Source organism: Typopeltis vanoorti, chromosome 6, assembly GCF_054136105.1.
Source record: "Typopeltis vanoorti isolate ZY-2024b chromosome 6, IOZ_Tvanoo_1.0, whole genome shotgun sequence".
Lineage (NCBI taxonomy): Eukaryota > Metazoa > Arthropoda > Arachnida > Uropygi > Thelyphonidae > Typopeltis > Typopeltis vanoorti.
Window position 1 is genome coordinate 67,845,825 of NC_143554.1, and position 17,344 is coordinate 67,863,168.

Sequence of the window (17,344 nt, forward strand, 5' to 3'; positions counted from 1 at the left end):
ACTGACCTTGAAGGTGGCATCAGGCTGACTCGGAGCACATTAAAATTCACTTACATTATATACAATTCCTACATCAATACTATGCCGATTTCTAAGGTTGCCCTTGAAACTAACAATTAACATTTTCTGTATTGTACAAACTTGTATGTTAATTCCTTGGATTTAAAACACATGGGCTTATAAGATATTTACATCGTTAATACAAATTTTGTTAGGCTTGTTTACGTGTTGCAACCTCTGTAAAAGTCAATGCAAGAAAAAGGAAAATTTCTACTGCATCGAATTTCACAGAGGGCATTGACGCCTTCCCCACATTTAAGCTTTCAAAACATTTGGCTTAAGTTTAAAAAGGTTTAACAAGCTTGACTGTCCTTCATCAACAGTTTTCTGAACATTTCGTTTCAATTATTAAAGACACTTCTTCAAAGGGATAAAATTATGGTCAGTTTTGATGTGATTTCCCTCTTTACTAATGTACCCGCTGAGGATGTAGTACTTCTTATCCATTGCATAAATTCTGGTAACTTTGACTTGGCCATGGGCAGTTCTTTATCTTGAATGTTGGTAAATATATATTTAGACGCCTTTAAAGGAAAAAAAAAAACATCGGTTCTTTTCCATTGAAAACAAGATTATGGAAGAAATATATAGATGGTATTATCTTAATATCTTAATTTGGAGCCATTGTTCAGATTCCCTCCAAGAGTTCTTGAACTATCTCAATAGCTAGTACTCAAGAATACAGTTTACTGCCGGGTTGAAAGTTAACAGTTCTCTCCTTCTTGGATGTCAAGCTTGTGTGTGTGTGTCAGAAAAATTGACGATCTCTATTTACATAAAACCCACACATACCAACAAATACTTTCATGTGCAATTTCATCATTATCCATTTCAAGAGCTTGGCATCATTTCTACATTAGGTAACCATGCTTGCTCCCTCACCAGTGAAGAAGAGATCACCAAAGAACTAGAGTTTCTTCTAACAACCTTTCAGAAGAATGGTTATCGTAAACAGTCTATTATTAGGCATCTATTTACCTGCTCACCATATTGAAGATAATAATAATGTAAAAGGATTTATTTCTCTTCTATGTATCAGTTCAGTTTCACCAAAGTTAGCCAAAAATTATACAATCTGCACTTCTTTCACTTCTCTAACCAAAACATGACATTTTCAGTACCCAGGGTTTACCATGTCTAGTATTTTGGTCATATGGAAAATAATCAATCGAATTACATATAGAGAAGCCTTTGAGAGACATTGCCTGTGGTAGAACTAAGACAGCCACTTTATCTAATCATGTTCTTAATTCTGCTAACCTTGACATTGAAGAATCCACTATTCACCCAATGATCTTGAATAAATCAGAAAACATTTTTAGATGTTGTAATACACTTGAAAAATAATTACTGAATTGACAGAAATTATTCTCAACCTTGGTCTAGTACAATATTTCTGATTTTTTCTCCTCAGCCATCCAACTTTTGCATACACAAGATCATATCCAAATGAACTTGCTCAACAATACTGTGAGATCCAGAACATCTCCAAATGTCAGCAATCCATTTGTAACTTAATATTATAGCAATTTTCTCTAATAATGTATATTTCATATTTCTCTTTTTTCCATTTTCATATTATGTACGCAATGAATTTTTCTGGCAAGATGAAATTAGTAATAAACTATTCATCACTAAGACATAAACTAAGACAGCCACTTTATCTAATCATGTTCTTAATTCTGCTAACCTTGACATTGAAGAATCCACTATTCACCCAATGATCTTGAATAAATCAGAAAACATTTTTAGATGTTGTAATACACTTGAAAAATAATTACTGAATTGACAGAAATTATTCTCAACCTTGGTCTAGTACAATATTTCTGATTTTTTCTCCTCAGCCATCCAACTTTTGCATACACAAGATCATATCCAAATGAACTTGCTCAACAATACTGTGAGATCCAGAACATCTCCAAATGTCAGCAATCCATTTGTAACTTAATATTATAGCAATTTTCTCTAATAATGTATATTTCATATTTCTCTTTTTTCCATTTTCATATTATGTACGCAATGAATTTTTCTGGCAAGATGAAATTAGTAATAAACTATTCATCATTCAAAATGACGAATAGTTTATTTTCTATTTTGTTATCCCTCAGGTTTAAGTCATTTAAGTTTCTTCAATGATATATATATTTGCCATGCAGGTTCTAAATTTAATCAGAAATTTGGTTAGAATTCTTTAAAATGAAATCAGTACTTTCACACATCTCCTATTCTGTTAAAAATTAGGCAATTCATTAGATGGTAGGTACTGATACTTTCTCCTTAAGTACCAATTTATAAATCCGTTTTTCATATGAAAAGTTATTTTTATAAATTTTTTTATTACTTTAATAGAGATTTAACAAATTTTAGTTCGATTTCCTAATATATCTATGAAAGATCATTTATGAAAATCAAAGATATTAATAGATTTCATTACACTAACAACATCAGATGTTTATTTTCATCTAAAAATAAGTTTACTGCTAATGTTAGTTTTGTTTTGAAATCTGCTGCTATCTTAAGTGTTCTCTAGAAATACTGCCAACTAATAATTTCATACGTATTCTTCTTCGACTCTACCCTTAGGATGGGTAGAGTCCCCTGATTGGTGCAACTGGCATGGCACTCCTCTGCTACATCTCATAAGGGCAAGTGATTAAGGAGAAAACTAGCCTGTTGATATGTTTTATAAAGAATAGGAGGTTGTACTCAGTGGGAAAAACAGTATGGAGAAGATTGTTCCAAAGAATTGGAGGTGGATGGAGTGAAGGAAGCCAATGAAAAGTTAGTTTGGTATGTTCAAAGCTGGATAGTATATGGGTGTTGGCTAGTGGCTACTCTAGTTCTTCTGTAGTTGGAAGAAAATGGAGGAATGGTAGCAGCGAATTCAGAAGAGTAGTGCCCATGAAAGTACCTATAGAACAGGCACAGTGCTGAAACAGAGCACCTATGATAAAGTGACTGATGGAAGTCTTGAGGAAAGGGTTGTCTATTGAGCAGATTATCCCCTTCTGAATATCATCTAGAATTCTTGGATCTTGGGTGCTCCACTCCAAAGTTGGATGGATCTGAGGCACTGAGAGGAAGAGAAGTAATGTTTAGAACAGAAAAGAACACCAAGCTTTTCAGAGGCTGTGTAAATAATACGTTTGTGCCAGGATAGACTGGATGTGACAGTCAACCCAAGAAGAGAAAGTTGATCTTGGATGGAAACTGGAACATTATCAAAAATGAGAGGGGATGAGGTAGGATTTTTCTTGCAGATAATAAGGCTTGAGGTTTTTTTAGCATTGAAATTTACTAAGTTGTCTTCACCCCCATGTCACCCCAAGTTACTGGTCATGGAAGATCTTGAGGCATCTAACATTAGGGTATTGCATGGTTTTATCAAATGAGGAAGAGTACTGTCATTGGCAAAGCTGTGAATAGAATTTGAATTCAGAGAAAGGAGGTCATTGATGTAAAGGAGAAAGAGTGTAGGGGAGAGTACAGAACCCTGAGGCACTCCAGCATTGATGGGGAAATCTGTATTTTTTGACTGTAGATCGGTGTGTTCATGCATTTAGTTTGCATGTTTTGAGGGAGATGAAAAACCTGAGTTTTGGGAGGGAAAAAACCCTCTACTGCTGTATCAGACTGGCTAACTCACTTTCACGATAAGGGTTCCTCACCTCATAGACAGGATTCTAACTTGGGTCTTTCCAGCCAAAGTGCTCATCATCTATACCAACTGTGAAGTGGACACTTACAACAGCTACACCAAAATGAATGAATAAATGAAGAATTAAAACTGGATATGTAATATATTGAGAAGAACCATTAATAAGCATAAAATGGAAACATATATCAGGTGCTTCAGTAGTAATCTACCAAACTTCAAATGATTTTAAGCAAAAAAAATTTATGATCATATGTCTAATTTCTAATTCTATGTTTATAATAGTTGCTCAAAATGTCTCTCCTCAGCTTTAATACATATTTTTTTCAATTGTTTAATGACGCTTGCACTCTCTCTTTCTCTTTGATTGGTCACTTTAATGTAGTTAATAAAGCAACCAGAATTTTCTGCTAGTGTGCATCCCTATTGTTAACATTTTGTGAGATCCAGCTAAGTAAGGATCTCAGCCAACCAATCCATCAGTTGAGATAGCGATAGTTCAATCAGAAACATGTGGTAGAGTTCCATCATGATGGCGATGCACATTTTGCACCAATTAAGAAATATTCTCCAAAAAGCCTGACATTAACTTTATATACACAAGCTATACTTGGTGCAACTATTTATTGAAGTTCATCATTCCACCAAGCTAGTCTTTCTTCCTTATCTAGTGTTCCTAAAGTAGCACATCCTCCAGGTGTTAAAAAAAAAAAAAAAAAAAAAGTAATTGACAGTATGTAGAAGTTGTCTATAATTAATTTCCTTCACATGGTTTGCCTTAATATTGCACTACATATGTCAAAATTGAAGAAGTTCATGTTCTGATTTTTCAGAATGAATTTGAAACTCAGTTACTCCTCAGAGATGTGATAGTAATTTATGATTATTTTAACATATTTTGACTTTGTAATTCATTGCCTCTCTCAGTTTGCCTTTGAATTAGAAACAGTGCTGTCAGTTAATTAGAAAAACTTACCTTTGTGAGAGACTTAGACTATTGTTCTCATATTTGAGATCCAGCTATCATTTCTTCACTTTCCTCTACACCAGTGGTTGCCAAACTTATTTGGCTTACTGTCCCCTTTTTTCAAAAAAAAATTATTCAACCCCCCTCCCTCCCCCTGGAAACTACTTTCTAAGACCTGACCAGCTCTACCTGATACATATAAAAGAAAATCGTATGAAAATCGGATCAGCAGTTTTCAAGTTTTAAGTGAACAAACAGATAGATACAGAAAGAAATTTGTGTTTTATTTTGCATCTAGTAGATATTTTTGAAGTTCGGAAATAAGACACCTTGGAACTGAAATTTTGAAACTTTTGAAACAAACAAATTGCGCATACAATAGTAAATAACGAATCAGTAATATTAAAAACAGTCCTAATGAGAAGGATGAGCCTGGTGTACTGCTACCAATTTATTGATATTTGGCTCTATGTTTGTCAGCAGCAGCAGCATTCTTAAATCACCATGATTAGCTATTTGCAGTCCGTTTCTTTTTTTTAGTTAAAAGATTGTGACCGCACTGAACCCATGTTCCACTAAATATGATGATGGAAATGTGACCGAAAACTTTTTTTACAGGGCCCACAATCCAGGATAAAGCATAGGCATCTGCTTCTGCAACCAGAACTGTTGGTACCTGTTTTTGAATTTTAATTTCAATTCCTCATTTGTTGTTACTACTATCAGTTCTTGTAATCGAAAAGATTCTTCTGTGTTTGTACTTAAAAATGAGTCCAAAACCCAATCAGGTATTTTCATTTCAATAATATATTTAAATCATTGGTTGAAATCACAATGCAGAGCCTCCAAGTGCTGACAATAGATGTGCATGTCTTCATCACATTTTTTCACTGTTGATAGATTTGGAAACTGGCTGAATTCTCCTCATTCTAAGTTTTGTTTGTACAGGACAAGTTTTGACACAAATGCAGGAATATCAAGCTTTTGTTTTTATTAAATTCATTTCATCTCCTTGGAGCTATGGATTTGTTTCATTAAATTTGTTAAACAAGTCAGTCAAATAAGGTCACTTTTGAAATTAATCAAGTTGGCTCATAAAGAATCATCTCTGTTTTCTGAAAACTGTAGCACTGGGTCAAAGAGTTTATAAAATCGATTCAAACAGGTACCTTTGATGCCAATGAACTTCTGTATGGAGCAGCAAGTGATTGAATTCTTTATCGTCTTGAATACAAAGTTGTCCAAACAATCTTTTATTTTAATGAATGACTTTTGATTTTGTTGACTGCTGTAATTACATAATGTAATGACCTTGTGTAAGTAATCACTCAGGTATTTGTCAACTAAATGTTGACGATAAATCACATAGTGTACAGTGAATACATTTGGTACTGCTTCTTTGAAATATGCAATAAAACCATGTAGCGCCTTACCATTGTTGGAACATCACCGTTAGCAACTGACAAGATATTATTTAGAGGGATTCTTTTTCTTTAAAAAAACTCGTCCAGTGCATGAAATATCAATTCTCCTTTAGTGTCAGTTAGTAAATAATAATTCTTGGCAAATTTTTTCTTTTATGTATCGTACACATGTTAAAAGTAAGGCTTCATTTTCTGGTAAAGTAGACTCATCAAGATGTATAGAGAGTTGGGTTGTTTTTAAATACTCACATAACGAGTCCTCAACATTCTGGACTATTTCATCAATTCTTCGTTACATCGTATTGTTGCTCAAAGGAATTTTCTTGATAATATCAGAGGCTGGCTTGTGCAGTACAGTGCGTATGACCTCACTAACAGCTGGGTAAGATTAGTTCTTCACCAACATTATGCTTTTTTCTCAATTTAGCAATCAATAGGAAAAAGAGGTGCATAACCCATCATCATCATCTAGCTTGGATGCTGCTGAAAATATACCTGCCATTGTTGGTTGTTTCAAAAATTTTTGTTTAAGTGCTTGAAAATACGATAAATCCTTATCTTTTTTATCAGCATGAACTTTTGTCAAATGTTCTTCTAGTCTTGCAGGCCTCATAGATTCATTTGAAAACACTTTTTGGCAAATCAGGCACATTGGTAATGTTTTGTTTGTAGGCAACTGAATAAAGCCGTATTTCAAATACTCGATATTATGTTGTCTACATTTCTTCTTGGCTTCAGCCTTGAAATTATTTGTGAAAAAGAAAAAAAGTTAAATTTACAAAATTGCTAGAATGCAATTTCTCACATACCTGAACCAAATTATTTTTACAAGAAAAGGTATAAAAAATACTCATGTGAAACCCGCTGTTTTATTGGAACAACAATAATTTTCTTTGTGTGTAATCCGTGTAAGTAAGGTACCGACTAGGTATCGAATATGCATTAAAATTTATGCACTACATCAAATTGCTAACTGCTTATCACACAATTCAGAAACAATCTAAAACTGATTTCAAACATCTCACGTATTTATAGTATTATACAGTGAACAAGTTATAACATGCACATGTTTCTGCCAATGCGTATTGGACTTGTACGATCCCGATCACTTGAAAGTGCGCACCTGCCAACACTTTGTTTGTTAATACCTGTCGTCGGACTTCAACGCTGATCGGCTGTAACTTGCATTTGTATGTTTCCTTGGAAAATAAAGCAACCATTATGACCTTTACTTATGTTATACAACAGTTATATCATCAAAATTTTTGATGATATAACTTATTTTCAGCACCTAATTTTTGTCTTTTATGCTTTCGCTACTCCCTTACTTCAATTCAATGTTCCCTTTTGCTCATGAGGCCACTACCCCCCCATCGTCTTAACACCCCCCCAAGGAGGTGGTATTATCGCCCACTTTGAGAACTACTGCTCTACACTTAAACAAACTTCTATCTCATAAATTATTTGTTTCCATCTTGTTGTGCCTTTCTATGAGTATTTTCATATATAATCAGAGCTGTGCGATCATTCTCTCCCCCCCCCCCCCTCCTGTGGAACAGCTTTCGTCACATTTTTTTTTACCACAAAGACTACTACAACAGCAACTTCCAGTTGTTCAAAAAAATTAATAGGTTCCTTCTTCCTAATGGCATTTCTCAAACATTGCTGATTTGTTCTTTGTATCCTCTCTTGTTTAGAATTAATATATATATAACAAGGTTACATAATATCACGGCAACTCTTACTAAAGTTATGTGCATACCCTATATAATAAATTACTTTTATAACCTTCCTTTGAAGTGTCAAAACATAAAAATTAGTTTATCTATTTTGCTATTACTATATTCTGGATATTCTTCTTTCTACGCATTATTCCTGCTTTCTATGCAGGGTCTGCATGTTACTTAGATGTGACTTCTTGTTAGTAGTACTCCCAACCAACCTGCCGCTGGCGGGGGGGGGGGGGGTATATTTTTGGCTGTAGTAGCGTATGTTCACGGGTCTAGTTTGCCTGCTTGCGGGATGAAAAACACCAGATAAACTGGCTGAAAAAACCCTACTGCCCATGTCCAAGACCGGCTAACTTGGCTATGGCTGTGGAAGATCCTCAAATTCCTCACGTCTTTGACGGGAATCGAACCTGGGACACTCCTTCCCCAGTCATATGGCGAAGCGCAAAGCCACCAGGCTAACCGTGCAGACTGTATTCTGGATATAATTCTTCCTAAATAAGTTATATGATAAATGAAGTGATGTGACATCATTTATTGTTGACAGGTAAGGTTTGGGTTTATAATTTTATATATATATTTAAAAGCTTTCAGAAAATTTACTTTTGAAGTGTGTAAAAGAGAAGAATAATAGGAAAATTTTTATGCAATCTTCATCATTCTATAATTGTGTAAATTTTGATTTAACTAGGATGCTCCTACTCCTGAAGATCACAATGTTGTATCATCCTCCAGTCAGGAAACTCCTTGTGCCCGAATATCTGTTGGAACACAGACACCTAAAAAGGTAATACGTAAGCTTGTAAAATTATAGCAAATGCTTGGTTTAACTACTAGAACCCTGTAAGAGATTTACAGTTAAGATATTTTATTGCATCACATACAGGGTGTTCGGGATAAATTTGACATATTTATAATTAATTATATTTTTCCGTAAGTTACATGTATTAACACACACTTCTCTTCATTTAAAAGTTTGGACCCTTCTTCATTCCTATACAAGATGTCAGAAAGGATGGATAGCTGGAACCCACCTGAATCATGGAAGAGAATAACTTGTATCATGATGATTCGTGCCCGCCATCAAAATAAGGATATTACGACTGCTGCCCAATGCTCCCTGAATACAGTAAAAACAATCAGGCATGAACTAGAGACTTGCAATGGTGACTACAAGGATGTAGCAAGAAGAAAGATCCCTAGCAGACGATCTGATTGCGTTCGTACAGCAGAATTCCTCGCAAATCTGCAGGAACAGGTGTTGAAGAACCCTGGCATTGGAATTCGGGCTTTGTTCGTGGAGTTGCTAACTGTAGTCAAGCCCTGGATAACAAGGGTAGCCAATGGTAGGCCGTATGTATGGCAGCAGGATTCGGCCCCTTGCCACACCTCTGGGAAAAGTCAAAAATGGTTGTCTGAAAATTTCTACGACTTCACCAGTCCAAATGTTTGGCCTCCAAACTCCCCAGACCTTAACCCCATGGATTATTTTGTATGGGGCGCAGTTGAAAAAGACACCAATCGCACTTCCAGTAATACAAAAGCCCAGTTAATGGATAAAATTAAAACAGTTTTTGCGGCCCTTCCCAGGGAGACTGTAGCATCAGCTTGTTCGAGGTTCCGAAGCAGAATTGAAGCTGTGATCGATGCTAATGGTGGTTATTTTGAGTAAATCTTGTTGATAGTATTGTAATTAACTCTGCCTGTAATGTTTTTTTGTCAATTCATTAAATTTAATAGATACAAAGAAGATTTTCTTTTTCCTTACGAAACTGTCAAATTTATCCCGAACACCCTGTATATACTTCAAATACCAGATTTCTAGCATATAAAAATTCCAAGTGGTCATTACATTAAAATATATTCACCCATTAGTGTGGGAAGTAGTATCCCTGATGGTGCTTGTTGCTATGTGCACACATCATTGAAATCATGTGATGCGGTATTTGTATTTTCTTTTTTGGGTGTAGTAATACAATTGACTCTCATTATAGCAAACTGTTGAAAGTCCTAACCAGAGCCACCTAGGTACAATGCTGTGCCAAAAGAAATTTATTATACAAACTATAACAAACTGTTCCCTATGAGAATAATTTGTTATAGTGATAGTTAACTGTACTTTGGCAATATTTAAATATCTAATATTAAAGTTTTGGCTCCAGCAACAGTAACATATGTATGGCACATATGCATCTGACCATGGTACCTAGAATAAATGTCACTGTATTGACCTGTATATATTAAAATTAAGAAGGAAGGTTTTGAAAGCCCAGGCTAGGAATAACTAATACTTAATAATAAAAGAAATCATAAGTTTAGCTCCATTAGGTTTAATTGCATATGAAAACCACTGAGATAAGGTTCAGAATCTAGTTTCTTAACAAGCCATTAAGCAACAACTGACACTCAGTATTGACTAGGGTTGACAGATTTGCCTCTTTGTAAAATGTATAGCAGTTTTCTACTCATTCTGAAATATAGTTTAAACACTGAGCCATGTTGTCGGCTGGCTATTATGTAACCGAATATTGCTCACTTACCTTAAAATGTTTGCATCTTATTTGGAATGCAAAAGACTTCTGCTATATCCCTTGCACTAAAAATAGTCATATCTGATCTGTAGGTGTGTAGAATAAAATATAATTCAGTTTAATTTAAACTATGAGAAAAAAATCTCTTAAGAGCCTGAAACTTCGGTAATGCTTATTTTAAAAGGGAGATTTTTCCAAGTAAAAGGAAGAAAACTAAATGTATTCTTCAGTGACAAAAGGGTTCTTCACCCACCCCCACCCCCACCAAGATATAGACATTACATATAGACAGATAGATATTACAAGATTTTAGATATAGATATTACTTTTAAAGAGAAGGACTTGATAAGAAGCCTTTCCTTTTCACATCAAGGAGGACAAACTTGTGAGAATCATTTTCGAGAATTTACAGTGCACTCCTGATTGTAATGAAAACAAAATATTAGAAACTTCCTTAATTTTCCATGTATTAAAAAAATGCAGATCTCTTTTTATGCTGATCTGTTATCCATCCATTTCAGGTTAGTTACTCTATACTGTACTTGAACATAGATATTAATTTGTATATCTCTCTAATTATTAATTTATATATTAACTAGGGGGCTCTGACGCCCCCCCCCCAAGTTCCAGACTGGTGGACTGGTTCTCTTTGAATTCTGATGACTCGAATTTTGAAGGCTTGAAGGGGGGGGGGGGGGTTGGCGCCTACAGTTTGCACATGAAGTATCTTCACAACTGAGCTACTTTTATATGGAGACTAATAACTTCATATCAATTGCCTTAGTATCCCATAATACATTGCATTATGGAAAGGGCCATTATCTAGACCAGTTTCAACCTTTATTGAGGTCTCATCAGTTGGAGGCAGATCCAGAAGAGATATCAAGGTTGAAGTAATGCAAAAAGTCATATATTGCCCATACACGAGTAGTCAAAAGGTGTCACACCTTATTATTAAAATACTCTGAATTCTGCATTACTTCAACCTTAGTATCTCTTCTGAATCTGACTCCCACTGATGGGACTACAGTGAAGTTCAAAACAGGTTAGGTAGTGGCCCTTCCCATAATGCATGGCATTATACATGCATTATGGGAAGGATGTGTACCTTTGTATTGAAGTCATTAGCCTCTATAAACAAGTCGTCCAGTCATGAAAATACTTCATGTGCAAACATTGTTTGTTTACACTTGGATAAAGGATTAAACCAAGAATATTATTTCTTGGCATCTGTAATTTATAATATAATCAAGTTAAAATACTTTTGACAAATTGATTAAGATGGTTTCCCTTCTCTGGAATGCTTGTTAATTAGGAAGAAAGATTGAGGAAATGCAATTTGCATTGTCTTAGTGGATGGGAAGAGAATATGATTGAAACATATAAGATGGTAAGGGATTGTTTTGAAATTAATGTTGAAGAAATTTTTCATAGAATGTGGAGAAGATGGTAGAAGAACAAGAGGCCATCCTGTTGCACTTAATATGAACCAAGGATTAATGTGATATTTGGAAATCGCTTATCAGTTCTTTCTGTATGTCTGACTTCAACTTTTCAGCTAACTATTTGCACACAATACTGAACAATAGCTAACTTGTGTTACATTCTATGTGGTTTCATTTTCAGCTGATATTGTAATGGTTCCCTACTTGGCGTCTTTTTTGTTTGCTGTTATTGTATTTATTTTTATGTAGTTTTAGCCAAGAAGAAGCCACAAGTATTAGTGGCAACTGGTCAATTTCATTATCTTTATATATTTAAGACCAAAATAAACCGAAGCTTATTTTCTATTACCCGCGATCTAATTCCTAAAGTGGACATATTATGCAGTGTAGAAAAGTGTCCATTTCGTCGCTACCGGAGCCTATAATTAATGATCTCAGACTTAAAAGCAGTATCATTCTCTCTTCTTCAAGAGCTCCCCATCAAAACATCACTCTTCCAGAGAAAAAAGCCATGTTCAGGTTAAAGAAAGATAAAGATATCATCATATTAAAAGCTGATAAAGGTAACTGTACGGTTATCTTAAACACCAGTGATTACAAAGATAAGATTGCCAACTTACTTTCTGATACATTTACTTATCATGTTCTTGATTCGGACCCCACTTTAAAGAATCATAATGATACCAACGATTTATTAAGCAATATGGATAGCTGGTAAACAGAATTAAAACAACGATTGACGTCTATGCATCCACTGACACCGAGACTATATGGCTCTCCAAAGGTCCACAAAAATGGTATACCATTGCGCCCAATTGTCGATGATATTAATTTGCCTACCTATTTATTATCAAAATACCTTGCAGGTCTCCTCAAAGCACACATCTGCAATTCTGGTACTTATATAAGAAATTCACAACATTTCGTGGAGAAATTAAAAAACATCTATCTCCAATACAGATCTTCTGGCAAGCCTGGATGTTACATCTTTATTCACCAACATTCCAGTAGAAAAAGTGATCGACATTTTAGGAAGCTTATTCCCTCAAGACATCACTTCTTTGTTCCATCATTGTTTAACATCTAACTTTTTCCTATGGAACAAAACTATTTATCAACAATTAACAGGTCTTGCAATGGGAAGCCTTCTTTCACCACCCTGTGCAGATCTCTTTATGGAGAAATTTGAAAGTATAATTTATCTCAACTAGATCCTAAACCCACAGTTTTGCGGAGATACGTTGATGATATTTTTATTGTTTGGAAAAATGCAGAAAAGGATTTGCTCGATTTTCTAGGCAAGATTAACTCTTTGCATCAAAAAATTAAATTCACTCTAGAGCTTGAGAAAGATAACCAATTACTATTTCTGAACATTTTAATAAAGAAATCAATAGATGGACGTATCAATCTTACAGTTTATCGAAAACCCACCAATACAGGTAAATACTTACACTTCACTTCTTCACACCATATTTCTCAGAAACTCAGCATTGTACATATGCTAAAAAATAGAGCCTCTCTCATTACGACAGATGATAAAGACTTCTAAGCTGAACTTTCCCAGATATCAAATGACCTTACAAAGAATGGTTATATAATTTTACCATTGGGATTCTGTTTGTATGGACAATTTCTAATAAGATTGCCAGACTCCTCAAGCCACATGGTATACGAGTGGCTTTTAAACCTGCACAGACCATTAGCCAATTTTTACGATCTCCAAAAGACAGTCATCCATTTTTTAAATATGCTGGAGTTTACAACATACCCTGCTCGTGCAGCTTGAATTATATTGACCAGACTTCAAGAAGTTTTGAATCAGGAAGAAGGAGCACATAGGAGACGTCAATAGAGAAGACAAATCGGGGTTAGCCTTTCATTTTGCTAGGACTAATCACATTATAGAATGGAATAAAAGCTCAATGCCCTACTTAGAGGAGGACTACCGCTCCCAAATTATAAAAGAAGCCACAACGGTTCTCTGCTCAGAACAAAACCTTAATAGAAACCAAGAACTGATTCTGCCTGAGATCTGGAAGACCCTTATTAGATCTTTCAACATACCAGAACTGAATTTTGCCGCCAACTACAAATCGTTCCTACACAACAATTAACAGATCATACACGTGCTATGTGTGTACGCATTCTTCTGCTTTGATAAAAAATACTATTGTATTCAGTTTATTTTATGGTTTTAGTGTTAACAGTTTTTAGCATTTAAGTGTTCTTACTATTTTTATACATCTTTTACCCTGATGAAGCCAGCAGCCACAGTTGGTGAAACTAGTTGGTATAACTTTGTTTTAAAATAAATTTGAGCAAAAAAAAACCAAAATAGTAGTCATTTATTCTCTCTTATAAACCCAGGTTATTTTATCTGTACTATTTCCTCCTAACTTGTTATCATCCAGTCATTTTCACTAGTCAGTACCATCCTTCCATAATCATTCTTTCTTCTATCTGCCACATATCGAAAAAATTCCCTAGGATTTCTTTTGACCTCATTAGCTCAACTTCTGCTTATACTGTGCATTTGCTACCCTTACCCAGTAAGTCGGCTTTCTCGTCTCTCTTTGTACTTTGTACATGCAAATGACTGCTACCGCTCATCTTGTGCTGCTTCAATAATGCTTCCTTCTTCCAAATTGCATGATTCTCCTCTTCATTCGTCTGTTTCACACCTATGTTATTTGACCTCGTGACCATTCAGACATTGCTTCTGCCAGTTGATGGCCAGTTTCAAGGGCAACAAAAACTGAAACCTTAAAAAATTAATAATTGGATATACTTTATGATTTTTTTTAATTTCTTATTTTAAAGATTCAGATGGGTACTTAAGGGTCAAAGCTCTATAACTAAGAGGAGACCTCAACATAGCCTTTAAAGGAATGCAGAGAACCGACCAGGGCTTCTGATCTAATGTCCAATCTTCACCTTCTCGTGGTGCACTCTGTTGGGTACCTACCTGGATACTGAACTAACAAGGATGGGCTGGCAATTTGGGATTTAGCCGACCAAATTGTATTCTTATTGGCTTAAACCAGTATACAAAATGATGGTAGAACATGACAAAATTTCATGCCAGTTAGAGCGTCGCCCAGTTAAACAAGGCCCCAGTTGTTTTGGCCAGGGAACCAGGGTGAACAGCGAAAAGTCAAATACTGGAACAAATCTGAAAACACACACCCCATCTCAACATCACCACAGTTAAAGATCGGTACTATCAACATAAGAAGCCTGAATGGCAAAGAATTGGAGCTAGCTGAGGAATTAGATAAGTACCAGATCGACATAATAGGGGTGACTGAAACAAGAAAGACAAAAACTTGTGAGATCTTTCTGAGCAATAAATACAAAATGTTATATTCAGGCAATGACAATCAAGGAAAAGCAGGAGTAGCCATAGCATTCAACACAAAATACGAGGCTAATCTTCTTGAATGGCAGGCAGTCTCAAGTAGAGTGATGTGGGCAAATATCTTCTTCTTTGTCTGTGATCTCTTATGCTTTTAAACGTCGAAATTTTGCCAAAGAGATTTCCATGCCGTCCTATCCAAGGTTTGATGTTTTGCTTATTTCCAGTTAATTCCCTTCCAGTTTTTCTTTAATTTCTTTTTGCCAACCTTTCCTGGGTCTGCCTATGTTTCTTTTTCCTATTTTCTGGCTTTTGTATACAGTTTTTGCTATTCTTCCTTCTTCCATTCGATTAAGATGTCCAAACCATCTCATTTGGGCTTGTGTTATGAATTGATTCAGAAGTGCAACTTGAAGGCTGTCTCTTATGGTTTGATTTCTTATTCGGTCTAGTCTTGTTTTTTGTGCCACTTTCCTGAGATATTTCATTTCAATTGTTTGTAGTTTATTTGTGTTTCCTGTTGTTAAACACCAAGACTCACAACTGTATGTTAATGTTGGTAGAAACACTGAACAGTACACCGCCATTTTGGTATTCTGGGTGACTTCTTTCTTATCTAGGAGTGGGCCTTTCATTGCATAGAATGGCTTTGTTCCCCCTCTTATCCTGTTGTTAATTTCTGTGTCTAGTCTACCATATTCTTGTATATATGATCCCAAGTATTTAAAGGAGTGGACTTGTTCTAGTTGATGATTCTCTATTTTTATTATGTGTTTTTGTTGGTTTCTAGATATGATCATTGTTTTAGTTTTACTTATATTTATGGTCATATTCTTTTTCTTTGTTTCTTCATACCAAATGTTGTTATTGTACTGCAAGTCTTCAGCTGTATTTGCTAGGATCACTACATCATCTGTAAAAGCCATGTGTGAAATCCTGGTTTCTTTCAATTTCCTGTATCCTAGGTGGAACTTTTTTTTTTTTTTTTTGTTTGGCATGTCTTTAAAATTTCATCCATTACTATGATGAAGAGAACAGGGCTGAGGATACAGCCTTGCTTCACTCCTACATTTGTTTCAAATTCTTTTGATCTATTATTACAGATTCTTACATAATTTCTGTTACTTTTGTAGAGGCTTTGTATGGCTGCTATTAAGTTATCTTGTAACTTGTTTTTCTTTAATGTTTGCCATATTAAGTGTCTGGGAACTCGGTCAAAGGCCTTTTCGAAATCTATAAAACATGCATGAAGTTCTTTTCCATTTTCTAATGTTTTCTCTGATATTTGTCTAAGACTGAAGATAAGATCCTCCGTGTTTCTATTTTTTCAAAAGCCATATTGCATTTCATCCAATGTATCCTCTATTTGATTCCTAAGCCTCGCTTCTAAAATACGGGCATATAATTTTCCTGGAATGCTTAAAAGCGAAATTCCTCTGTGGTTTTTACATTTGCGGTTGTCTCCTTTTTTAAATATAGGGATTATTATAGCTACTTCCCAGTCTTTGGGAATAATTTTCTTTTTCCATACAACATTGAATAGGTGTAAAAGAAATTTTATGACTTTCGTTCCTAAATTTTTTACCATTTTTGGTGTTATTTGGTCATGGCCTGCTGATTTGCCCAGTTTTATTTTATTTATTGCTGCTAACAGTTTACTGCATGAATTTCTTCACTCTGATCTTTTATTTTGCTTGTGTGTCTTGCTCTTAGGGTTCTATTTTTTCCATGTCCTGCATCTTCCAGTAATTCTTGAAAGTACTGTTTCCATCTTTCCATGATGTCTTCGGAATTTGTGAGTAACTTTCCATCCTTGTTTTTGATAAACTTTATGGGGCATTCTTTCTCTGACCTCATTCTTCTTAAAACATTATAGAAGAGTTTTTGGTTTCCGTTAAAATTTTGTTTTAAAGTATGTCCGAAGTCTTCTCAGCATTTTCTTTTCTCTTCTTTCACTAAGGTTTTAACTTTATTTCTTTGGTTGTTGTATAGTTTTCTATCAACCTGCAGCTTTGATGTTATATATCTCTTCCATAATTGCTTTTTCTTTTTAATTTCTTCTTTTAGTTCTTCAGTCCACCAGGGTGTTTTATGTTTCTTCTGTTTATTATTTAATGATACACCACAAATTTCTTTACTTGTTTCTAGAAGAAGTGTTTTGAGCCTGTACCATA

At 34.9% G+C, this 17,344-nt stretch overlaps 1 protein-coding gene across 1 annotated transcript in view; it reads left to right on the forward strand.

Moving 5' to 3' along the window:
- The window catches only part of LOC150105510 (zinc finger MYND domain-containing protein 11), a 289,391-nt gene that overhangs the window by 231,966 nt on the left and 40,081 nt on the right, over positions 1-17,344 (forward strand). Inside the window, exon 8 of the mRNA XM_090394229.1 lies at positions 8,528-8,623. Coding sequence (XP_090250355.1) covers positions 8,528-8,623 — 96 coding nt within the window. The remainder of the gene's footprint in view (positions 1-8,527; positions 8,624-17,344) is intronic.